Source organism: Oryzias latipes, chromosome 2, assembly GCF_053564925.1.
Source record: "Oryzias latipes strain Hd-rR chromosome 2, Olatipes_Hd-rR_3.1".
Classification (NCBI taxonomy): Eukaryota; Metazoa; Chordata; class Actinopteri; order Beloniformes; family Adrianichthyidae; genus Oryzias; species Oryzias latipes.
This window is the reverse complement of record NC_136238.1, coordinates 45857119-45883439: the sequence shown is the minus strand read 5'-3', so window position 1 is coordinate 45883439 and position 26321 is coordinate 45857119. Positions and strand designations below refer to the sequence as shown.

The 26321-nt window shown below is 46.8% G+C and overlaps 1 protein-coding gene and 2 long non-coding RNA genes across 12 annotated transcripts in view; all 3 read left to right on the top strand.

Moving 5' to 3' along the window:
• Positions 1–5672, top strand: part of LOC144989004 (NLR family CARD domain-containing protein 3-like) — a 195453-nt gene extending 189781 nt beyond the window's left edge. For 7 of the 10 annotated variants that reach the window (XM_078940655.1, XM_078940639.1, XM_078940640.1 and 4 more), the window contains 3 exons: positions 827–1003; positions 1761–1934; positions 2251–5672. In XM_078940655.1, the coding sequence (XP_078796781.1) occupies positions 827–1003; positions 1761–1934; positions 2251–2272 (373 nt within the window). In that variant the 3' untranslated portion in view covers positions 2273–5672. Of the gene's footprint in view, positions 1–210; positions 1004–1760; positions 1935–2250 lie in introns of those variants that run through there. The other 3 variants (XR_013653149.1, XR_013653150.1, XR_013653148.1) reach the window with 3 other exon arrangements.
• Positions 1–26321, top strand: part of LOC144989467 (uncharacterized) — a 188950-nt gene that overhangs the window by 40199 nt on the left and 122430 nt on the right. The gene's annotated exons all lie outside the window — the stretch shown is intronic.
• On the top strand, positions 11436–13014 carry LOC144989493 (uncharacterized). The gene is made up of 4 exons (XR_013653728.1): positions 11436–11681; positions 11764–11843; positions 12172–12270; positions 12401–13014. It is a non-coding gene; the product is annotated as an uncharacterized LOC144989493 (long non-coding RNA).

Sequence of the window (26321 nt, the reverse complement as noted above, 5' to 3'; positions counted from 1 at the left end):
TCTACAGCATAGCTCCACATGTTCTAGAAAATGGAGAGAATTTGGATGGAAACACAAGACAAGTAATTTTTATTAGTCCTAACATAAAGAGTAAACAGCTGGGAACCCCACAACAATGCTGGAGGCTGTGTGGGGACTAACCATTCACACATTTTCTGGTCATGTTGAAATATTTCTCCTTTCTGGGAAAATATGGTCGGGATATCCTAGGAGATGAGATAGTCATGGATTCCCAGAGACTGTACTTTGGCCTAACAACGGACATCATTCGACCAGAAGACAAGTACCTGTTCAAGGTGATTATACCAGGGAAATGCCGACACTGCAGCAATGGAGAGGCATTATGGAGGAAATTTTCTCCATGGAGAAGATAACACATTACTTAAGGCTAGATGCACAAAAACTTGAAGATCGATGGAAGAAATGGTTACAATATTCTGCTTGAAACAATTTTATTTGTTGTACCCCGCTACTCATGTTTACTTTTTTTTCTTACAGAAACAGCTGCATTCTGTGTTAAGAAAAATATTTAAAAAAAATCAAGTAAAAAAAGAAAATCAATTGGATTGTAAATATGTAATCATGAATAATTCATGACGATCAACGATATTTCAATTCCTTGTCTGTTTTAACTTCATTTCAAGTCATTTCTAATCTATTGCATTTTCAATACTGATCATGTTTTTGGGTCCAAATCCAAAAGAAATGAGCAAACAGTCAAAATGTCATCTGTCATCAGGGCGGGTCCCACCTGACTGAATGGACCAAGTTCCTGGACCTCCAGCTGCATCACTGCTCCTAAACACACTTTTCTGTCTGATTGCAGGCTGAAGAAATGCAGTTTGTCAGAGATCAGCTGTGAAGTTCTGGTCTCAGCTCTGAAGAAAAACCCGTCTAATCTGACAGAACTGGAACTTAGCTGGAACCAGAACCTGCAGGATTCAGGAGTTCTTCATCTGTGTGGTTTTCTGGAGAGTAAAGACTGCAGACTGCAGACTCTGGGGTCAGACTCCATGTTTCAGTTGTGTTCAGATCAATATGATGACAAAGTTGTGTTGACCCACAGTGAGCAGAAATGTCCAGATTCTGATCTGCAGCAGCATCTTCCTGCAGCTGCTTGTTCTTTTCAAAGATCTGCAGAAGAACTTCTTCTTTTCTTCCTGCAGCTGCTTGTTTTCTGCTCACATCAAAGCTCCCAGCAGCTTCTGACTCTTCATTCAGAGCTGAAGTCATGCTTGATCAGGGATCAATGTCCAACATTTGCTGCTGACTCTTCCTCATCACTTCCTTCTTCTCTCTGCTTTGATCTGTTGGAGCTGAAAGTCTCTGCTTGAAGGGCTGCAGCAGAGAAGGACTGGAAGATCATCTCCTGAAAACTGGGAGGAAGACTTTCCAGCATCCTGCTGCTGAAATTCTCCCATGATTCAGTGCTGTTTGGAGAAGAGCTGAGCAGAAAGAGGAAGTGGACTTTTTCTGCTGTTGCTGCAGAAACATCAGTTGGTTTGGATGCAGCCACAGGCTGATGTTTGACTTTCACACATCTGGACTTCTTTCCTGAAGCAGCTGCATGTTGTCCTGAATGTTCCTGAATGTTCTTCTTCTCTGCTTCTGCTGGACTCTTCTGATCTGCTGCTGTTGCTTCACATCTTTGGACTTTTTCTGAACTTTCTGATCTTCTTCAACTCTGAACTCTTTAGAAGAAGTGAAGGATGAAAAACAGGAACTTTGTCTTTAAACTCAACTCTTTCTTCTGGATTCAGGTTTAGGGGCTGCAGTTTGTCAAAGATCAGCTGTGCTGCTCTGGTCTTAGTTCTGAAGTCCAACCCGTCCCACCTGACAGAACTGGACCTGAGAGGGAACAGACTTCAGTCTTCAGATGTCCAGAAGCTCCAGGATCTGATGAAGAGTCCAAACTCCAAACTGCAGACTCTGAGGTCAGTAGAGGGTTGGAGTCAGTCCAGCTGCTTCCAGATGTTTGGTCCTAAAGTTAGTCTGAGAGCAAAGATGCAGAGTTTTCTGTGAAGCTGCAGCTTCTCAGTGAAGCTCTGAGGAGAATGATGACAGGCTTCAGGACAACAGTCAGCCAATCAGAGCAGCAGAAGCTCCAACAGGTGAAGATGACAGGAAGCTGCTGCTCTGAACAGGACTGAAGCTCCTGCTGCTCTTTCTGCTGCTGTGCTGCATCACTGACTGACAGACCAGGATCAGGAGACACTTCTTCATCTCTGTCTCTACACTTTCTCTCTGCAGGTGGGAGGACTGGTCAATCTGATGTTCCTCCTGGAGGAGCAGAGAGGAGCAGCTGGTCTGCAGAGATGTTGTGACTGGACCGTGTTCCTGGGATGTGGAGAGCAGAGTGATGGAGGAATCAGAGGAAGTGGAGATGAGTGTCAGAGCTGCAGCAGGAACTGATCTGAGATCAGCTCCACTGTCTCTCAGATATGGTGCTGCAGCTCCCCCGGTGGACTGATGGAGAACTGCACTTCCTCTTTTCAGTCTACTTTTTTTTTTTCACTTGTCCTGTCCAACAGCTGGGCAAACAGATGAGAGCTGAGGGCCTCTTGTGTTGGACATATTTTACTTTAACAACAGGGGTTATGAATCTTCTGACAAACCAGTGGTATGTCTGAATAAACCCCTTTTGTAATTGAGGCCAGACTTTATTAATTTCAATCATATTTGAAAATCTTTGGTGTTGGACCGGACGGAAAAGGAAAGGAGGGAAGAAGAGAGAGGGATGTTAGAGAGAGGGGGTAGGAGGGTGATAATAGGAGGGGGGGTAGAACCATGAAGCAGCATAAAGTAACAAGTTTACTGGATGTTTATCATTACGGTAAGGTTCAAGTGTAATACAAATCTCAAAGGGCGGGGCCTGTCCACACTAACACTCAGATGTTATAAACACACCTATTAGCTGCAGAAATGTCCACATGTCAACATGTACACAAAACAGATATTGTTCACGCCCCCCCGGGCGATCACATCCACCACCAGGCCAGGGCCAGCAGGACCACCACGAGGCCCCCAGAGCCAGAGAGCAGGGAGACATGGGGGGAAAGAGAATGTCGCCCCAGCCCAACCAGGAGAGCAGCCCCCCCGCCGCGCCGAGAGGGCTTAACGCGGGCCCCCACCCGAGAAGGGCGCCCACAGCCATAGACGAGCACCTCATCACCACTCAGGAGTTCTGGGCATCCCCCCGCCCCAACCCCAGGTACGAGCCAGGAACCCCAAGGGAGATCCGCTCTGCACTCCAGGCAGCCACCCACCCGGCCCACGGTTGGTCCAGGAAGGAGCAAGGCAGGGGACAGCCGACCCCACCCAGGAGGGAGGCACTCCAGGGAAAATGGGGGGCACGACCAGGCTGGGCCACAGTTGGAAATTTGGCGGGGCCCAGCGCTCAGGGGCAAGGACCAGAACCCACACCACAGGGTCACGGACAACCCCCTGACTTAGATGTGATATGATGTGATCCCCGGCTCTTGGTCTTGCCAGAAACCTCAGGGATCCCTGTCCCTGCATGGAGAGAAGGCTGCCGGGCCCAGGAAACCGGCACCCAGGGAACACGGCTGCCGCTGCCAAGGGCCCAGTACCCCCCACCAGGGATGGTACGGGGTACCTTGGGTCCCCTACCCATAGTGCCCCCCCCACCAACAAGCCCCCCCCCCGCAGCCGCAGCGGATGACACCCAGAAGGACCGGGGGCCCCAAGAGGGTTGCCCCGCCCCATCCCAGAGCCAGGGAAGGGTTGATCCCAGCCCCAGGTGTAGATGGGCAGCCCATCCAGCGCCGCTGGACCTACCCCACCCCGAGCAGGACCCCCCGCCAACCCCCCCAGCACGGGCAAAGAGACCACCCCCCCCAAGCCAAAACGGACCACCACTCAACCCCCCCCCCCCCCCCCCCCCACAGCCGAGCCCAGAAGACGACGCAGCACCTCAGCCCACCCCGCCCAGGCACCGGACCTGACCCCCCGACAAACGGGACCTCACCAGCCCCCACCGGGCAGCGGAGGCCCCGACCCCCACCCAGCACCACGACAGAAAGGCAGGGAGCAGCGACGACCAGGCCCACCACCCCATAAGTCATGGAGTTAGCCATGGGAGACCAGAGAGACTGAATTCTTTCAAAGTTACTTGAACTTCGGGCTGACATTTTTTCCAAGCTGATATGATCAAAAAGCAGATTTCTGTATTGACTTATATTTATATTTTTCTTGTTTTTCCAATTTATTAAAATGTTTTTTTTTAGCAATACAAAGAGTTATGAAAATAATAGATACTAATCCTTCTTCTACCTCGATGGCACTCATGTCACCAAGCACACAAAGAGACGGTGAAGCCGTGATTGAAACCTTAACACTTGTGCTATCCTAGGCACTTTAACATTGGGAGTTGGGTCATCTAGACCCACTAGACAGTGCTCTGAACATTTTTTCTTCAATGATTTGTGATCTTCACTGGTGTCCATGGATGACATGAAATCTTTCCACCTTTATCCACCTTTGTCATGGTAGGGAGAACATGTCAATGTAAGGGTGGGGTCATCTAAGATAGCACAAGGGTTAAGCCAGGCTGATAGATCGGCACATACCTGCTGCCAGAGAGCCTGGACAGGCGTGAAGAACCTCTTCAGAATCCTCTTCTCATTCTAACTTGGAGTGTTGATCTGAAACATGGGTTGGATTCAGATGTTCAGCAGCTCCAGGATCTGGAGAAAAACAGACCTGCAGACAAACAGATTATTTTCTAGATCATCACTTTCTTCTTTGATCTACATTTGATGGACAGATGTGAGTTTGGGATGGACCAATCAAGGATTGAGGGAATCATTGATCAGACAGAACATTTCTGGATGACATAGATCTATGTGTGGGTCAGGCGTTGGACCCTGGTTCTGTCCCTGTTCCAGAGACAGAACCAGAACTCTGGATCACTAGAGTCTGGTTCCAGATGTTTCACACTTGATTTCTGTTCTCCAGAAACTCTCATTGACAAACAAACACAGAGTTTCATTCAGAAACTTCCAACATGGTCATGTGACCAGAATGTTCATAGTGGAGACACGGACAAACGCTGTGGTCACATGACTCACTGGTTTGGATTCAAATCCTTTGAAGTCAGTTTTTGGAGCAGAAATCCCGTCTGATCTCAGTTAGTGAACAAAAGTCTCTCAGTTGAATCATTTTTCTATCATCTCTGTTCTGTTGATGATCAGATATGGACTCATGCAGTTTGAAAGACTCAGAGTTTTGCTTTGATTGATGTTTTCCACAGTTTTCTGACTGAACTTCCTTTTTCTTTGGTGTTTTGTGGGTAAAACTCTGTTCTTTTTCATGCTGACAGCATTTTTAGCTGCAGTTTTAAAGAAGTTTCATCTAAATCCAGTTGAATCTCCTCATTTTCTAGAATGTCTAAACTAGTAGAAACTTTCTGAGCATAAAGCCTGTTTTCTCCAGAGGACATGAATGAACAGAGTGGATCTAAGTGAGGAATGACAGCCTCTGGATGCAGAGAATCACTTTGATGCAGCTGCTGCAACAACACCAACTGCATTGAAGCAGGAGGGAGAAGGGAGACACCTGCTGGCTGTTTGCAGAACTGCATCTTCAAACTGAAAGCTGTCTGTCAAATTCCTGCAGCCTGTTTGGATCTAATAAATTCTCTTTTGAATCAACTCTGTGTTTTCTATTGATTTCTGTCTTTGACTCACAAACAGACTTGAATCTTTAGCCTTCCCCCTCATCCTGTTCCAGCTGTTCTAATCTTCATGTGTTTGGTTCCTTCTCAGTAGAAATGGGTTGGAAAAGAGCTTTGGAATGTTCAGGTGGTGCTGATGTCTTTCTAGATGGGGGTGGGCAGAACAGATGAGAGCCCCTCCCTCCTGATTCAGAGGGGAACAGTGGGCAGCAGCTGAAAGGAGGGAGTGGAAATGGGAAAAGTTCTCTGCAGGTTTCTCCTTTCCAAGAACAGAGGGACACGACTCCATGAACAGCAGAAGCTAAAGAGTTGGAAAACATGCCCAAAGCTGCAGCACCACCACTGCGCGAAAAGAGTCAGAATCCTTAATATCTGTTGGGGATACTTTCTTAAATATCTAAAGAATCTGGACCATTTCTGATGCATATCCAGACATGCAGCATATCTGAAGATATCCGGGCAAAATATACTGGTTGTGTCTTATTTTGGTCATATCCAAGTTCCGAATATGACCTGAAGTCAAATCTGAAAATATCTGGAGTAAAGATACTGAAGAAGGTAAATATCCTGTAGTATCTGTAGTGTATACTTGTCTAGGTGTTGAGGCATTTCTGGTGCATATCCAGACATGCAGCATATCTGAAGATATCCGGGCAGAAGATACTGGTTGTGTCTTATTTTGGTCATATCCAAGTTCCGAACATGACTTGAAGTCAAATCTGGAAATATCTGGAGTAAAGATACTGAAGAAGGTAAATATCCTGTAGTATCTGTAGTGTATACTTATCTAGGTGTTGAAGCATTTCTGGTGCATATCCCCGTAGTTACCATTGCCGCTGTAGGTACCATAACCTTTCGTCTTGGAACTTCCGTTCGGGGTCCTTCAATTAGTGCTGACGTCACATTATGTGATTGGCTGTATGTTGGTCTGATGACGTGTCAGACAGTGATTGGTCTGGACAATTTAGGATACTACCATAGAAGAAAATATTATGACGTCTGTTGTAAACGAACATAGCTGTGAGATAGAGCGAGATTGCATTCGAAACGTGCCTTTATTATTCTTAGGATTATTATTGAATTCATGTTCTCTTATAGATTTTTTAATCCTTGCACCCATTGCTTTATTATTGACAGAACGGACCCGGAAGGGCAACATTTAGCCATGCTGACAAAAATTTCAGCCACGGCTAAACTTAAACTGGAGTAATGAGCGGATTGTGATAGCATGTCTTTATAAAAATGACAAAGAATATTGTCAGACACAATTTATGAGGGAAAACTCCTTTAGGTTTCAAAAGGGAACGTGAAATGAAAATACGTAGAGCCAAAGCAGATGTCGACGCTACGTAGTTTGTCCAAGTGGGGTTACTGTAGTGTGACGTTATACTCAGTCGAAAGGACCCCGAACGGAAGTTCCAGGCCGAAAGGTTATGGTACCTACACCGTATTTTATGATTTGTGCAAAGGCGATACTGCATTAGGACATGTATTGTCTCTAGATATTAAATGTATCACTTGTTTGATAAGTGCCTTGCCTAGCAATTTATGTGCACAAGATACTTCAAAAGCACATATATTTTTTCCAGACATATATTGTTTATGACAAATTTGAATTACACATCTGATCTGTAATGCTGAGATTGCTCTGCACTTATATTTTCCCACAAATGTTTAAAAACAGGTGTGAAAAGTATTGACAAGTCAACCCAAGTTTGATTAATACAATGGCACTTTGGGCATACACCAACTTTTTGGCATTTTCAACAGCCAATTTCTCCCTGAGCATGTATCAAGTGGCGGGAAAGTCTTTTGTGATGCTTTGTAAAACAGTATCTCATATTATACCAATAAAAAAACATAAGAAACTTTTTAAAAAACTTTAGGTTTGTTTTTGTTAAGAAATCAATGATAACTACTGCTCTGTTTATGCTTAAATGTTTTCAGGGAGTGGGTGAAGACAGTTTATTTTTTTTTAACTTCATTGTACAAAATGTAAGTACAGCAAGGAGAGCAAACATCTTACATGCATTTTACACAAAAACATTCAGGTTTCCACAACTTTCATACAAACATACAGCTTTCTTAAGGCTTTTAGAGATTTTACTGAGATACATTTCAATTTGTTTGATTAACACAGGGGGGGTGAGATAAATAAAATTAGCATTTATTAATATACAATTTGCCAAATATAATAATAAGATTAATTTTTTGTTTTTATTTGAGTCAAAGTTTTTATTATGAAAGCCAAAAATTATATATTCAAATTTCAGAGTGAAGTTGGGGTGAATATGATTTCTGATAAATTGTAAACACTTCTTCCAAAAAATTCTAATTTCAATACAATTCCAAAAAAGATGGTTAATTACTTTTGGATGTTCTTTGCAAAAGGGACAGTTAGGATCAATTTTTTAATGTATCTTAGCATGAATTGATTAGTGGGGTAAATTTTGTAAATGATTTTAAAAGAAACTTCTTTCATTTATTTTATTTATCATAGATTTTTGGGTCACACTCCAGCCTTTTCTCCAAATACTGCCGGGAACAAAACGTCCTCAGTGGTTTCGAAGCCGCAAATAACACGAGGAGAACAAACAATCGTGACGTGTTACCCGAGCTCCAGTAAAGTGAAATTTGATTGGTCACTCTCTGCAGCGCAACCAATCAGCTGTCGAGTTACAGAGCTCCGTGCCGCCATGACGCAATCTGTTTGAAAACAATGGCGGCACGGAGCATAGGGCCGGGGCCTGTTTCACAAAGGAGGTTCAACCAACTCTGAGGTTGAACTTGAACTCTGAGTTGGTCAATCGGGAGATTAACAACTCTGAGTTTTCTGTTTCAGAGAAGCTGATCCGAGTTAGATCAATCAACTCTGAGTGGACTGATTCGGAGGTGAGCGTGAGCACCGCGTCTATAAGAAGCCATTATCAATGGAGCGCAGATATCACGAGTCACCATGGCAACAGTAGAAAAAAAAGAGGTCTGCGTATTTTTCTCCAGCTGAACTTGACGTGCTGCTGCAGAGTTACAGTGAATATGAGCACATATTCCAGAAGAAAAGCAACACCGCTGCATCTGCAAAACAGAGACAGTTAGCGTGGAAAACATAGCTGCTCAAGTTAATGCCTAAGTTTGCATTTAAATCATTGTCATAAAATATTGGCTGTAATAACTTTTTAAATAGCGTAAGGAGTGAAATAAAAAATGGGGATATTTAGGTGTACTTTTTAAGTGTTATTCCTGGTGTAAATGCATGAAATGCTGCATAGTGTACAGAACCAATCTGGGGGAAAATGCATTTAACGTCGGTAATGTTTAGAGGACTTTTTTGTTAACCTTCCCCTCTTGCAAACGTTGGTCAGTTTAATATTAATACATGCAATTGTGTTTTTAAAAGTGAACTTTTGTCTACTGTTGAACCTTTCGCTGCGCGAAGACTTCTCCTTTCTTTTCTCTCGTCTTTCCGACCGTGGTCAGAAGCGCAGGGGAGATTTCCTCCAGGGCCGAAGGGAATTCTCCTTCGGGGTTCACTTCCCGTTGGAAACCCTCAACCTCCAGAGCGGATAAAGAATGACTCCAAAACAGTTATTCTGGGAATGACACCTCTTTATTTAACTAAGTGCTCCGTCCTCCGAACACACAATTATCCACGCACACACCTCCCCTCCTTGCTCACCCCCCCCCCCCCCCCCCCCATCTGCACCTGCCCTCGCCCCTCCCCTTGTCTCTCGTGGCTCGCACCCCGCTCAGCACACACACGCTGCAACACTACCCTTGTATTGATCAAGTGGTATAGGTTTATATGGGATTAAGAAAATAAGCAGTGCTAGAAAATTGTGTTTCCAAAAAGTAATTGTTACATTAATCTAGTTCAATGTCCCTGATTTCATTTTCATGTAAATGCAATCCTGCAGGAATTAAAAGAACATGGCAGCAGCTAAAAGTGAAAAAAAAATTGAGTCTTCTCAAAATCCTCGTAAATGTAATTCTCTATGAATGAATGCAGCCTCCTCGTCTATTGGGTCCTCCAAAAAAGGACAAGCCATTCTTGTCACTTAGACCGTCTCTGTGTGACGGAAATGTGGGCAATGAAGGTTAAAGCGAAAAATACCGCTTCGTCTTTAAAAAGGGGAGGGGACCGGCAGAAACTTTGAGTTTGGAGAATAAAACCTGCTCCCGACCAGGTTAGGTTCACAGCATAAGTAACCATGGACACTGACTCCGAGTAAAAGTTAACTCTCTTTCAGAAACGGGTTTGACTTACTCTGCTTTCTCTGGTTTGACAAACCTCCCATTCAGGGTTTCCCTGATTTCAGGGTTAATGCACTCAGAGTTTACACTTAACCTCCTTTCTGAAACAGGCCCCCGAAGATGAAGACGGAAAAAAAGAATAAAAGTTGACCGTAGGAAACATGGACAACGGTGTTGCGCGCACACCCTCTAGTAAGCGGGGGCCGACCGCGTCCTCACAGCGACCAGACCTCAGAGGATCCGGTAGTTGGCGGGAGTGACCCGGCCGAGCATATAAGTTAAGGTAAAACTTTTGATCTAAATTAAAGGGCATGTTTATTCGGGGCTTGGAGGCTACGGGGTTATATTTAACCAATTCCGGAGATATTTTAAATAGCAAAAATAAACCACATCCTTCCTTCCCTTTTTTCAGGAAAAGACTCTTCATCTGAAGCGATTGAAACATAATAATCACAGAGGCTGGACGACGTGGAAAAAACCAAGAAGCTACAAGGACACAGGATACGACCCCCCCCCCCTCGAAGTTCCGTATGTATCTACAGTGTGTAAAAATATTTTGTGCTGAAAAACTTCGCTTTTGTATAAAACTTCAAGTAACCCAGAAACATGTCATCACCTAACGGACAAACGTCGAGCAGCGACATTAACGCGGTAAACAGCAGGACGTGACCGTACAGATTAAATGAAGTGCGTGGAGGGGATGGGGGGAAGGGGAATCCGCGGCACACGTCTGTGCAGAACCGGGGCCTGTGATCCGTATGGATCATGGATCATCCGCGCAGCCTAGTAGCTTCTCCTGGGATTCGGTGTCAGACCGTAAAACCGCATCACCCGCGAGACGTCATCACCGAGGACCCACACTTTATTTATTTATTTGAAGTTACAGGACTGCATATGATGTGTGATTTGAACTATAACATATTCATCTTTGCTAATTATTGTGTATTCTCGTGCGGTTATGGACAAATGTTGGACACCCTGGCCACTCTGTCAATTAGGTTTCTTTTAGGTTCGGCCGCGGCGTCACTCCCTCCCGATTACCCCGCTGGAGCGGCAGACGTCGCCCCCCACCGCCGTGGGGCCCGTTCAGCGCGGTCAGCACGGAGACACGGGGGTCCACCGGCAGCTGCGCACGGGGTCCGAACATCGGCTCCCCTCTCGCTGGGGGCGCCGGAGGAGGGAAAGGAGAGGCGAGGAGCCCGCGGGGTGAGGGTGGAGGGCAGGCGCCCCGATGTCTCTGCACTTCTGTCAAAAGTGGCAGGAAAATATACGGCTATATGCGCTACGAGCTCCTCATGGGAGCGTGAATTCAGCGCGGCAGGAAACATCGTCACCCCGTTAAGATCCTCACTGATAGCTGAGACAGTTAACATGTTGGTGTTCCGGTCACGCAACACGAAGACGGACAAATAAAATTAGCAGCACGATTCACTAAAGCAGCCAAACAGACAAACACGTGTTCACTTTTTTTCAGCACAGAACTTTTCTCTCTCTGACCGTGGTCGGAAAACGTTGGCAGATCTTCCTTTGGGGTTATAAGCTACATGCGTTCTTGAGTTTGCCACTCGGCCGCTGGGGGGTTTTGTGTTGGGCAGGTGCCTGTATTCTAGAACATTGGCCAGAACAGCAATGTTACTGTAACCTAACAGACTTCTTCTTTCTTTCAGATTCTTGTCCATCACATACACAAGAACCTCAGAGAGCAGCTCCAGTGGAAGGTCCGGGCAGATGACAAGTATGTTTGTTTCTCACTGTTGTTTTAGGAAACTTGACAAGAACTCCAGTCAGTTATAAAATATTGTCTTTTTTTTTTTTAGCTTCAGAACACCGCACAATGAGGAGATGACGGCAGCAGTGAAAGATGTGGAACCAAATTGGAGTTTCCACCAAGTTAGAAGTAAGCACCAACATGAAGTTGGATTTACAAAACTCGCCATAAGTTAGAGATAATGCGAGAGACTCAATGTCAAGTATTCAGTGTTACTATCTTTTCAGAGATTTTTGGGATAGGATGGCAATTGTATTAGTGTGATGGACAGCTCATTTAGTGTTTCCATGTCTTAAGACCAAACACTAAGTTACAATAACGATATAGCATTGACAATGGATAATTAAGATAAGCCACTGTGACAGTCTGCATGGCACATTTTGAATATTCCACTTTGGAAACCTGTTTGCAATATGTTGACCTCATCTTCTGTACATTTCATATTTCCATCGACTAGGAGCTGGTTATCGAGCTATTGACAGTCTCAAGTGCAAAGAGAGAGAATGGAGATGGAAGCAAGAAGGGAGTCAAAAGGAGGACCAGTCAGCATGATCAGGTGAGTTGTCCTATTTGTGACCTTGTTTCATTTACTCAGGTCATGCATGGTCCAGTTGAACTGTGATGTGTGTGTGTGTATGTTGTTTCCTCTAATTAAAATAATATTTTCCTTTCCTGATGGTCCACAGCTCTTCAAAAAGAGGGTCAAAATTGCTGAGAAGATTCTCAATCTAGAGGATCTGTCATATATAAAAGGAGCCAACGCAAACTATGTCAGCGACGAGGAAAGTGACGAGGACAAACCATCTTATTATCAAGCCTCGCCAAAGTGGCGCTCCACTAGGCTAACCACGGTGATGCTGAAATGCCATAAAGCCTGGGATGAAAACTGGAGGAGTGGAATTGAGCCAAAATTACGCATTAGACACTCAGCTAGATTTACTGAAAGAAACCCACCGCCAGTCAAGAGCTGCTATCTGGCAGAAGAGAAAAAAAGGATACATGTTTGTCTGTGGTTTTTGACCTATTTATTTATTTTGTAATAAAATATTTTTGAGTACCCAGCCAGCAATGTCACGTGGGCCCCAACTGGGAAAGAGGTGGGCTATGTGGGTACTGACTGGGCATGGGTTTATTTTGGGTAAACTTTGAAGGCCCCATTAGGTTTTGCCTACATTGGCCCCACATTGGCCCCAAACATGGGTTACCTGTTAGGGCCCTACAAAGGATCCATGTGGGCTAGAACCCATGTAGGTCAGCCAAGTAAGGCCCATATGGGTTGCATCTGGGCCATAAAGACTTGGGCTGTAACTGGGACACTGTATGTAGGACCCATATGGTTTGGCCCACATGAGTCCCACGTGTGGAGCCCTCATGGGCTAACCATATAGGCCCGCTAAAGGATCTAGGTGGGCAAAGAAGACCTGGGGCCTCATTTATAAAACTTTGCGTAGGATTTGCGTCAGAAGTGGCGTACGGATGAAACATAGGACGTGCGTACGCACAGAAATATTCGGATTTATAAAACCGTGCGCACGCACATCCTACGCATCTTTCCCTTAATAAATCACAACCGATTCTAAATGCAGCGCAGCTTTTGCGGCTACATGACACGCCCATAGTTGCCCATAAATAGTCCGTGAAACGCCCACAAATTAATATTTATGGCTTGCTAAATCATGGCAAACACAGAGAGGAAATCAAAAAAACGTAACTTCACTCAATGTGAAGTAGAAGTTATCGTTGGCGAGGTGGAAAAGAGGAGAAAAGTGTTGTTTGGAGGGCACAGTGTGGACATTACTAATGCCGAAAAGGCACGTGAGCGGCAAACGGTGGCAGACGCCGTAAATGCTGTAGCCTCACAACCTCGGACCGTGGCCGAAATAAAAAAGAAATGAAATAAATGATCGGACATCAAAGTCGAGGCAAAAAAACGTCTAGCGCTGCATCGGCAGAGTGTGTCCGCCACGGGGGGGACCGGAGCTGACCCCTCTTGATGAGAAACTGGCCGCTATTATTGGGGAATCCCTATTAAGTCCCCCTTATCGGCGTCCTCCTCCGCCTCAGTCACCTGACTGAGACGGAGGGGACGCCGACGCGCCAGGGTCAGGCTGACACAGGTAAGAGAAATAATTAAAATGAATGCAGTCAAGTCACATGTATGCAGGCTACACAATTACAGATTATTAATATAGAAAAATTTTATTTTAGCTGCTGGGTGTTCCAGCGGGGCCAGTGGTTACGATGCTGCAGCTGAGCAGCCGTCTGGACCCAGCGTCTCCACGGCACGCGGCTCTCAACCCTCCAGCAGTGGACGTGTCCTCACCAATCCAGTCCTTGAAATGCAGAGGGAAGTCAGTAGTTCAATCAGAGAGGTGGCCAAGGAGTTGGGCGAAATCAAGACTGACTGAAATAAACTGCACGATGAGGGAATTCTTAAATAAATAATATTTTCCACACCTTTTGTTGTTCTTTACAAGCGACGCATCACTTCCAAACGCTGGCGCACAGCAGCAGCGTTTGGCTCAAATGCGTGGGGATGGGGTTCAGGGTCGGGGCCAACACAGCAATCGGCGCCAGGGGGTAGAGGCACGTTTTTAAGCTGTGCCACATTGTGTAGCACAGCACATGCCGGCACGATTTGGCACACACTGTCACTTTCACGTGTTTCTTCCATCTGCCGACGGTGTCGCCGTTTCTCATTTCACCGGTTTTTGTGCGTACGCCTGGGTCAGAGCTTGCGTGGAGGACCGCACATTTTCCCGTCAAGTTTGCTTTTTATAAATCTCAACTATTGCGTAGAGAGTGGCGTACGCCTTCTTTTGTGCGTACGCAACGTTTATAAATGAGGCCCCTGGTCTGTAACTGGGAGACTGTATGTGGGACCCATGTGGTATAACTTACATGGGTCCCACATGAGGAGCCCTCATGGGCTAACCATATAGGCCCAATAAAGAGTATAGGTGGGCGAAGAAGACCTGGGGCCTCATTTATAAAACTTTGCGTAGGATTTGCGTCAGAAGTGGCGTACGGATGAAACATAGGACGTGCGTACGCACAGAAATATTCGGATTTATTAAACCGTGCGCACGCACATCCTACGCATCTTTCCCTTTATAAATCACAACCGATTCTAAATGCAGCGCAGCTTTTGCGGCTACATGACACGCCCATAGTTGCCCATAAATAGTCCGTGAAACGCCCACAAATTAATATTCATGGCTTGCTAAATCATGGCGCCACGTGGGGGGGTAGGGGGGGGGGACCGGAGCTGACCCCTCTTGATGAGAAACTGGCCGCTATTATTGGGGAATCCCTATTAAGTCCCCCTTATCGGCGTCCTCCTCCGCCTCAGTCACCTAACTGAGACGGAGGGGACGCTGACGCGCCAGGGTCAGGGTGACACAGGTAAGAGAAATAATTAAAATGAATGCAGTCAAGTCACATGTATGCAGGCTACACAATTACAGATTATTAATACACAATTTTATTTTAGTTGCTGGGTGTTCCAGCGGGGCCAGTGGTTACGATGCTGCAGCTGAGCAGCCGTCTGGACCCAGCGTCTCCACGGCACGCGGCTCTCAACCCTCCAGCAGTGGACGTTTCCTCACCGATGCAGTCCTAGAAATGCAGAGGGAAGTCAGTAGTTTAATCAGAGAGGTGGCCAAGGAGTTGGGCGAAATCAAGATCGCCCTGACTGAAATAAACTGCACGATGAGGGAATTCTTAAATAAATAATATTTTCCACACCTCTTTTTCTTTATAAGCGACGCATCACTTCCAAACGCTGGCGCACAGCAGCAGCAAATGGCTCAAATGCGTGGGGATGGGGTTCAGGGTCGGGGCCAACACAGCAATCAGCGCCAGGGGGTAGAGGCACGTTTTTAAGCTGTGCCACATTGTGTAGCACAGCACATGCCAGCACGATTTGGCACACACTGTCACTTTCACGTGTTTCTTCCATCTGCCGACGGTGTCGCCATTTCTCATTTCACCCGTTTTTGTGCGTACGCCTGGGTCAGAGCTTGCGTGGAGGACCGCACATTTTCCCGTCAAGTTTGCTTTTTATAAATCTCAACTATTGCGTAGAGAGTGGCGTACGCCTTCTTTTGTGCGTATGCAACGTTTATAAATGAGGCCCCTGGTCTGTGACTCGGCCACTGTATGTGGGACCCATGTAGTATAACTTACATGGGTTCCACATGAAGAGCCCTCATGGGCTAACCATATAGGCCCGCCAAAGGATCTAGGTGGGTGAAGAAGACCTGGTCTGTAACTGGGCCACTGTATGTAGGACCCATGTGGTATGTCTTACATTGGTCCCACATGAGGAGCCCTCATGGGCTAACCATATAGGCCCAATAAAGAGAATAGGTGGGCGAAGTAGACCTGGTCTGTAACTCGGCCACTGCATGTGGGACCCATGTAGTATAACTTACATGGGTTCCACATGAAGAGCCCTCATGGGCTAACCATATAGGCCCGCCAAAGGATCTAGGTGAGTGAAGAAGACCTGGTCTGTAACTGGGCCACTGTATGTAGGACCCATGTGGTATAACTTACATGGGTCCCAAATGAGGAGCCCTCATGGGCTAACCAAATAGGCTCAATAAAGGATCTAGGTGGGCGAAGAAGACCTGGTCTGTAACTGGGCCACTGTATGTAGGACCCATGTGGTATGTCTTACATTGGTCCCACATGAGGAGCCCTCATGGGCTAACCATATAGGCCCAATAAAGGGTCTAGGTGGGCAAAGAAGACCTGGTCTGTAACTGGGCCACTGTATGTAGGACCCACATGTGTCATGGTGCCTCTGTCAGACTCCTCCCCCCTCTCCTCTCCGCTTGGTTCCTGATTATCCCCAGCTGCTTCCACTCACCTCATCGACACACCTGCCTTCTTAAGGAGCTCCTGGATCTTCATTCAACGCCAGTCCGTTGCCCCTGATGGTGCATATTTGGCCTCACGTCAAGTTCATGCTTTGTTGCCTTGCCTTAAGCCAAGTAGTTAACATATGCTGTCTTACCTGTCTCCAGGAAACCTCAGCCACGAGTGGTCACCCACAGCAGCCGTAATCCGGACTCCTCTACTGGTCTGTTCCCTTCATCCTCACCACGAGCCTCTGCCGAACCAGCTGCCTCACGAGACGGACTCCCGCTGCCGACTCCAGACCCGAACGAGCAGTTCCACCAGTGACGCCACGAGCCGCAGTTACATTCTCGGACCTCCAGTAACAGATACCTACCTGTCTGGCCCTCATATTAAATCTACCTTCTCGCCAAGACATCTCTGTCCTGTGTCTCATTCCGGGTTTCAGCATCTGGGTCTCAGTCGTTCTATAGTCATGACAGAACGGACTGGCCATAATCCCGACCCAGCTGACCCGGAGGGACTCAGATTAGCCGTATCCCAGCAAGGCATATTGCTTGGTCGCCAGGCCGACGCCCTATCCCAGATGGCCGCGGCCCAACAGGACCTTTTTCACCGCCTGGACGGTTTGACACAGACATTGAACAATTTAACCGGACATTTTTCCCATGTTCCAACAGATACGGCTCAAGCTACGGCTAACTCGGCTACTTCCGTTTCCGGATCACCCTCCGCTCACGAAAACATCCGGCTGCAACCGGAACCATTTACTGGTGACGTCGAAGCCTGCGGAGGATTCCTCCTCCAATGCGAGCTGATTTACCAACAAGCCCCCCGTCATTATCAGTCGGATCACAGTAAAATATCACTGATCGTCAACTCTCTACGCAATAAAGCCCTCCAGTGGGCCCAGGCTTTCCTCTCCTCCAATCCCATAAGCCACCTCACTTATGAACGTTTCCTCAGAGAGTTCCAGTTAATTTTCGACCAACCACGCAAACAGGATGAAGCAACCCGTCGGTTACTCGCGCTCAGGCAGCGTAACCGCTCGGTGAGTGAACACGTTATAGATTTCCGTATTCTGGCGGTCGAGGCAGGCTGGCCCGACGCAGCTTTGAAGGGGATCTTTTACCAGTCTTTAAATGAACAAATTAAGGATCATCTGTGTTCTCAACCCGAAGCCCGGTCATTTGAGGAACTGGTTTCTGCGGCACTCCGCTCTGATGTTCGCCTGCGGGAGCGTCAAAGGGAACGAGGGCCCGTTTTCCAGCGTGCCGCAACCACTACATCCTCCAACTTCTCACACGCTGTTCACGCCACCCCTCTCGACTCCCTCAGCCCCTCTAGACCTCCAGACGAGCCTATGCAGGTTGGACACTCTCGACTGTCTGAAGAGGAACGCCGCAGACGGCGCATGGAGGGGGCCTGTTTCTATTGCGGAGCAAAGGGCCACATTGTCATCTCCTGCCCGCTTCGTTTAAACACCCGAACCCCTCGCTAGGAGACAGGCTGCGAGGGGTAACAAACATCTACCTGGCCGGTAATAATTTTTTACTAATCCCTGTCAAGTTAAGTCACGATCTCCAAGTGCATGAGTTACGGGCCCTGGTCGACTCCGGGGCCGAGCAGAGTTTAATTGACCAGCAACTTGTTAACGATCTGTCGATTCCCACAGAACCCCTGGAGAACCCCATCGAGGCTTCCGGTTTAGGCGGTCAACTCTTATCCCGCATCACCCACCGCACCAAACCCATCCTGCTCATTACTTCTGGCAACCATCGTGAGTCTATCCGTTTCCTCATCACCAAGTCCATCCATACTCCCATAGTACTGGGGTTTTCCTGGCTAAAACTGCATAATCCTCAGTTTAATTGGGCTCAAGGGACTATAATCCAGTGGAGCCCATATTGCCTCGCTAATTGTCTTCTCTCTGCTCTCCCTTCCGTTACTTTTCCTAACGCTGAGTGTCATAGCCAAGTCGATTTGTCCAACATTCCTCGTTGTTATCATGATTTAAAAGCAGTATTTTGCAAAACCAAAGCTAGTGCTCTCCCACCTCATAGACCTTATGATTGCGCCATAAACCTGATGCCTGGCGCTCCATTGCCCAAGGGCCATTTGTTTAATCTATCTGGACCAGAAAAGACAGCCATGGAGAACTACGTACAGGAAGCCCTCGCCCTGGGGCACATTCGACCCTCCTCCTCCCCCGTGGGAGCAGGCTTTTTCTTTGTGCAGAAAAAAGACAAGTCCCTCCGACCATGCATTGATTATCGCGAACTAAATCAAATCACCGTAAGAGACAAATACTCACTGCCATTAATCACCTCTGTTTTTGATTCCGTCCAGAAGGCTCGCATATTCACAAAGTTAGATCTCCGCAATGCCTACCACTTGGTCCGAATTAAGGAAGGGGACGAGTGGAAAACTGCCTTTAACACCCCGTTAGGGCATTACGAATATTTAGTAATGCCTTTCGGCCTCACCAACGCCCCGGCAGTTTTCCAAAGGCTAGTTAACGATGTCCTTCGGGACTTCATTAATCGATTCGTCTTTGTCTATTTAGATGATATTCTTGTCTACTCCCACGATCTGGCTCAACACGAGCATCACGTTCGGCTGGTGTTGGAGAGACTATTGGAAAATCAGCTTTTCGTTAAGCATGAAAAGTGCGAATTTCATTCCCCCACTGTACAGTTTCTCGGTTACATTATCGAGGCTGGCTGCATACGCCCTGATCCATCCAAAATAGAAGCTGTTACCAACTGGGAACCTCCAACCAGCCGTAAGAAGCTACAGCAATTCCTGGGCTTTGCTAACTTTTACAGACGCTTCATACGCAATTACAGCAGTATTGCTTCTCCCCTTACACGCCTCACTTCCATAAAGCATCCCTTTGTCTGGTCCAACGAAGCCCAACAGGCCTTCAACAGGTTAAAGAAACTGTTTGTCTCTGCCCCGATCCTCATCCAACCTGACCCCTCACGGCAATTTATCGTTGAGGTCGATGCCTCTGACTCAGGGGTGGGCGCTGTCCTCTCACAGAAGGAGGAGAGTTCTGGAAAACTCAAACCTTGTGCGTTTTTCTCTCGCAAGCTGTCCCCTTCTGAGCAGAATTACGACGTTGGCAACCGGGAACTCTTAGCCATCAAACTTGCCCTGGAGGAGTGGCGTCACTGGTTGGAGGGAGCCGAACAGCCTTTCATCGTCTGGACGGACCATAAAAACCTGGCATACCTACGCTCCGCGAAAAGACTCAACTCCAGGCAAGCTCGTTGGTGTCTTTTCTTTGACCGGTTTCACTTCACCATAACCTACAGACCAGGCTCCCGCAACACCAAACCCGATGCCCTCTCCAGGAAATACAGTCCGTCTGAGAACACTCTATCATCAATCCTCCCTTCATCCTGCATCATAGGAAGTGTCACCTGGGATATCGAGGCCAAGGTTCTTCAAGCCCTGGAAGGGGACTCTGACCATCCACCCGCTCCCAGGGGCACACTGTTTGTACCCGCTCATCTCCGCTCCGAAGTCATCACTTGGGGTCACGCGTCTCGTCTGGCGTGCCATGGGGGGGTCCACCGTACCCTCCATTTACTTCGGAAGAGGTTTTATTGGCCGTCTATGGAGAAGGATATTAGGGAGTATATCTCGGCGTGCACCACCTGCGCCCGATCCAAGACGTCCTCCTCGGCTCCGGCGGGGTTGCTCCACCCACTTCCTACGCCCAGCAGGCCCTGGTCCCACTTGGCAATGGACTTTGTCACCGGGTTACCCCCATCAGCAGGTAACACCGTCATACTCACAGTCATAGATCGATTTTCCAAGATGGCCCACTTCATTCCGCTCCCTCAACTACCCACTGCCACCGAAACTGCTGATATCATGACCAAGCAGGTTTTCCGTCACCATGGCATCCCCCTGGACATTGTCTCTGACCGTGGCCCCCAGTTCATTTCTCAGGTCTGGAAGGCCTTCTGTACGGCCTTGGGGGCCACGGTCAGCCTCACATCTGGCTACCATCCTCAGTCCAACGGCCAAGCGGAGAGAGCGAACCAGGAACTGGAGGCAGCTCTCCGCTGCTTGGCGGCACAGAACCAGCAGGACTGGTCCCAATATCTCGTGTGGATTGAGTATGCCCATAATGCTCATCCCTCCACTGCCACTGGGCTCTCTCCCTTTGAGGCCGCCCTCGGGTACTCACCACCTCTGTTTCCGTCACAGGAACTGGACTTGGCGGTGCCTTCCGTACAACATCACATCCAGCGGTGCCAACGCATCTGGGCACAAGCTAAGGCTGCTCTCCTCCGCACCAAGGAGAGCAACTGCCGCATCGCCAACCGTCACAGGGTGGTGGGACCCGAGTACCAACCTGGCCAAAGGGTCTGGCTCTCCACACGTAATATCCCCATCCAAGCCACCTCCAAGAAACTGGCTCCACGGTTCATCGGACCTTACGTCATAGAGAAACTCATCAACCCCACCTGCGTCCGACTCCGTCTTCCCAAGGCTCTGAAAGTTCACCCGTCATTTCATGTTTCCCAGATCAAGCCAGTTCTGGACAGTCCTCTGTGCCCGCCGTCCGCTTCCCCGCCACCCGCCCGGCTCATCGACGGTGCTCCGGCTTACGACGTCAATCGGATCCTGGATGTCCGCCGTCGGGGTCGCGGATTCCAGTTCCTGGTCGACTGGGTGGGTTACGGGCCGGAGGAGCGCTCCTGGATTTCCCGCTCTCTCATTTTGGACCCCTCGCTCATTGAGGATTTCTACCGGGCCCACCCAGATCGCCGCCCTTGACCGCCTGGAGGCGGTCGTTGAGGGGGGGGTACTGTCATGGTGCCTCTGTCAGACTCCTCCCCCCTCTCCTCTCCGCTTGGTTCCTGATTATCCCCAGCTGCTTCCACTCACCTCATCGACACACCTGCCTTCTTAAGGAGCTCCTGGATCTTCATTCAACGCCAGTCCGTTGCCCCTGATGGTGCATATTTGGCCTCACGTCAAGTTCATGCTTTGTTGCCTTGCCTTAAGCCAAGTAGTTAACATATGCTGTCTTACCTGTCTCCAGGAAACCTCAGCCACGAGTGGTCACCCACAGCAGCCGTAATCCGGACTCCTCTACTGGTCTGTTCCCTTCATCCTCACCACGAGCCTCTGCCGAACCAGCTGCCTCACGAGACGGACTCCCGCTGCCGACTCCAGACCCGAACGAGCAGTTCCACCAGTGACGCCACGAGCCGCAGTTACATTCTCGGACCTCCAGTAACAGATACCTACCTGTCTGGCCCTCATATTAAATCTACCTTCTCGCCAAGACATCTCTGTCCTGTGTCTCATTCCGGGTTTCAGCATCTGGGTCTCAGTCGTTCTATAGTCATGACAACATGGTTTGCTACAAATGAGTACCACATTAATAGTGCTAATGGGTTAACCATATAGGCAGGTATTTTAAAAGGTTATTTTTGTCCACTAGACATATGCTTAAAATCCAAGAAGATGAGTAAAATGACAGAACCCCCCCCTGAAGACTCTTTCCAAATTGAATATGAATCACAGCCTTTTTAGTTCTGATCAGTCCATCTGTTAACACTGGCTAAATTGATGAACCACAAATAGACGTACATTTTAATATTTTACCATGTTTTACCCAGAGCAACCTGCATTTGCAATATTGGACAATTATGACATTTATTTTTTCCTGTCCAGAGTTTTGGTAGTTTGTAGAGGAAGTGCTGAGATTTTAAGGATGTAGCAGTAACCAATTAGATACAAGTAGGGTGACCACTTGTCCCACTTTTGGCACCATACAGCCATCTAGTCTTCTGTCTGGCTTTCCTATTTATTAAAAATATTCACTTTTTTCATTGGTGCTCAGTGGATCCAACAGAGATTCAAGTTTTTAACGACACAGTTTAAAATGAAGTGGTAACTTTGTTTGAACATAACACATTTGTTGTGTTGCTGTCCTATTCAGAACAAGCCTGGCTTCAAGGTTCAAGGTTTTTTTATTGGCCATGTATGCATGTGCAGTCAATACTTAGGGGTGCAAAGGTCTCAAGGTAACATTTTGAAAAAGAAGAATCATTGTAAAGTTTAAACAATAAGATCAAAGAAATGTACAATCTGGTAAATGTACATAAGCATACAAGAGAGCTAGAGAGTGCAAGAACAAAAGAATAGAGGGAGATATACACTAATTTGGAGCACATTTTTTAATGACAGCAGTCCAGTGTAGGTACCAAAACTATTCGGCCTGCAATCACTCTTTGGGGTTCTTTCAACTGAGGTTAACGTCACACTACGGTAACCCCACTTGGACAAACTACGTTGCGTCAAGATCTGCTCAAGCTCTATAATATTCATTTTATGTTTCCTTTTGTAACCTAAAGTTCTTTTCCTTCACAAGTTGTGTGTGACATTATTCTTTGTAATATTTATAGAGAGATTCTGCCACAACCCCCTTTGTAAAAAGATCTGTGGCTGTTAGAATGAACCTGCTGCTCCACAGAGAGAACCGTGTCTCTGAGCAAAGCAGCTGGAGTCTCATAGCTTTGTGTTTGCAGGCAGGGAAGGTGCAAGTTTAAAAGATAATGTTGCTCTGTCAGATCTCTGTATGTTCACAGGGCCCCTCATAATATCTTCTTCTATGGTAGTATGGGGCGGCCGTGGTGCAGCGGTAGGTTGGTCTACCTCAGATCGGAAGATTGCAGATTCAATTCTCGCCTTGCCCCGCTCATGTGTCGAAGTGTCCTTGGGCAAGACACTGAACCCCACCTTAACTCTGTTTTTTAAGGTTGACGCCAGTGTTCGGCAGCGGAGCCACCACCAGTCTGTGAATGTGTGTGTGAAAGGGTGAATGGAACTATGACTGTAAAGCACTTTGGGCCTTCAAGGAAGGTAGAAAAGCTCTGTATCCGCGTACGACATTTACCATTTACCAGTATTGTGATTTGTCCTATCACATTCTGACATGTCACCGGACCAACGGACAGCCAATCAAAAAATGTGACGTCACCATTATTCCCAGGACCCTGAAGGACCTCAAACGGTAATTGCAGGCTGAATAGTTTTGGTACCTACACCTACCATACCCTACCTTAAATTCTAAAACACAGAAAACTAATGCTATATACAGTATGTTTTGTGAAACAAAGCAGTTTTTAACCTTTTTTAATCCACCCAGTTTTAGTGCATACAAAATGAACCAAGACTTTTATTCCCTGTAACTTGCAATCAACAAACAACACAGATTTAATCTCAGGGCTCTGCAGAAGGGCACTTGCAACCCATCAGTGGGCTCAGGCCAGCGGAATAAGAATTGCAGGCAATTAGATTGCAGATTACAAGACATTAGACATTTATTTGGATGGTGGTCTTTCGTTGCATTTCAGTTATGAATTTTTGACATTAGTTTAACTGTGGCAGGCTAGCTGTGGAAAAGGTGAATGTGTCATGATGCTGTCCTCTGCGCTGTGTCTCATGCTTTGCAGAGTTTCCGTCTTAACAGAGTGAGCTGGGTCTGGTGAATATCTAATAATTCCCTTAGTTCATCTAATTTAGTTGCTGATCGTAAGATTGCAGGTATGATTCCCGCCTTGCATGCCCGTGTGTCGGGTCCTTGGGCAAGACACTGAACCCCACCTTGCCTCTGGTGGGAGGTTGGCGCCAGTGTTCTGCAGCGGAGCTGCCATCAGTGTGTGAATGTGTGTGTGAATGGGACTGTGACTGTAAAGCGCTTTGGGCCTTTGAAAGAAGGTAGAAAGCGCTATATAAGTATACGCCATTTACTATCTAATCACAATGAGCATAAAGAGTAATTTGCTATTTTTTCTTTTACTTGTGCTAGCTTACAAAAAATAGTTTAACATCTGTCATGCAAACTGAAGGAAATTATATTTTTGGTCCTCACTTTAGAAGGGTTTCTCTGTCTTATTTTATTACGTTTTCTGTTTTACATATATCACCTTTAGTTTATTCCATAGCTAAAGTGTGTGCTTTAACTGAACTCCGTGCATCCTGACCTCACATTCCTGAGATGTGACCTATGGACAGCAACTGTCAGTCATTCCCCTACAGAGAAGGGGGATGCTGACCTCTCGGGGGATGCTGACCTCTCGGGGCACTGGCCAGCAGAAATGGAGCCAGCACTCTAATCTAAACCACCTGAGGAATAGAGTATGTCTGTGAGAACCGCTCTGGATGTCCAGTTCTCAAAAAGAATAAAAGACTGAACTTTGACCCAGAACCTCCATGGATTTCCTGCTGTCAATCTGATTTGTTGTGGACAGGAAGGGACGGAGTTTACTGCAACACTAGGTGTCCCTTTGAAGTCATTCCCTGAGGAGAGGAACTGGTCACGGAGAATGACCCTCTACGATTGGCTGAAGGAGGAGACGGATCATCGATCAGCCAATGCAAGTGTTCCAGGGCGGAGATTCGACGTCATGTTTTCCGCGGGAGGAGGAAACCCGAATTGTCTTTAAAAGTCTGAGCAGAGCATAATTTTATTGTCTTCTTCTCTCTTGTGGCCTTTCATGTAAAACGCCTGTAACTTCTTGCGTTTTGAAGGCCTTCTAAAATGAGGACCCAGATCTGTTTTAATTCTGTCTTAGAACTTTTGTTAGGGAATAAACCTTCTGTGACTTTATCCGGCTGAATCTTGGTCTTTATATCTCTCCTGACTAATAGAACGCGCATGGAAAAATCTCAAAGCGAAAGATATTTTCCAACAAAACTTACTTGACACTACTACTGAAATAAAATATGTTCATATGCTGGATTGGTTTAGTGTAGTTTTTATAGAAAATTTTAAATGTAAATATAATGACTTTTATGTTGGAGTAGAAACCTGCCTTATTACAAAAACCTATTTTGACTGGTAAAAAGTAAAAAAATAAAAATAGAATGAACGTTTTAATTTTTTCTCGAAAGGCAAGCAGGGTGGTTTAAGGAGTTCAAAGTGGTGAGCAGGCGTTGCTGATTGGACGGTTGCTGCGTTTTGAATCTCCCGCTCATTTCCTGATACGGATTCAGTCAGTCGTCCTGGTCCGTTATTGCAAGGAGATTCTGCACTTCTGTCGCACCGTTCATCCAGGCCATTTATTGATATCAAGGTAAGATACCTTTTTGGTTTTGTGTTTCGCTTACAGCTCTAACTGGCAATGATAAATGTGGTTCATAAAAGCATGCGCAGCTCGGGAGTGTTGTTCTGTTCTGCTGTTGAATCCATCCACGTTACAGCGACTTTTGCATTTGAAAGAAGCCGGTGTCACAAACGGGCAGACGACTAGTTTCCACGTGCAGAAGGTTTATTTGCAGACATGATGACAAGTACTGGTGGGTCGCGTCACCGATCATCCAGCCAGTGTGTGTCGGCGTTTCACCGAGGCGTCAAACAAGGAAGCGCATCCTAGTAACAGAGTTGCCAGATTCGGCGGGCTTCCGTCCAATTTAGTGGTTTTGATTTGGATCTTGCGGGGATAACTTGATTTGGCCATATATAATTTGGCCAGGTTTTGTGTGAAATGTTTTTTAGTTCGTTTTATTATGAGTCTGAATGATCTTATTTTGAAAAATGACCGGAATTTCTCGGTAAAAATGAATGAATACTAATCAGTCCAGCGGCGAGTTTAGATCCATAAAATGCTAAATCTTTTTTGTTTTTGCCTTTTAGTGTATTATAATGTTGATTCCTCACAAAAAGACACCCAAGCGGTATTTCGATCCATTCAAGCATTTGAGTAT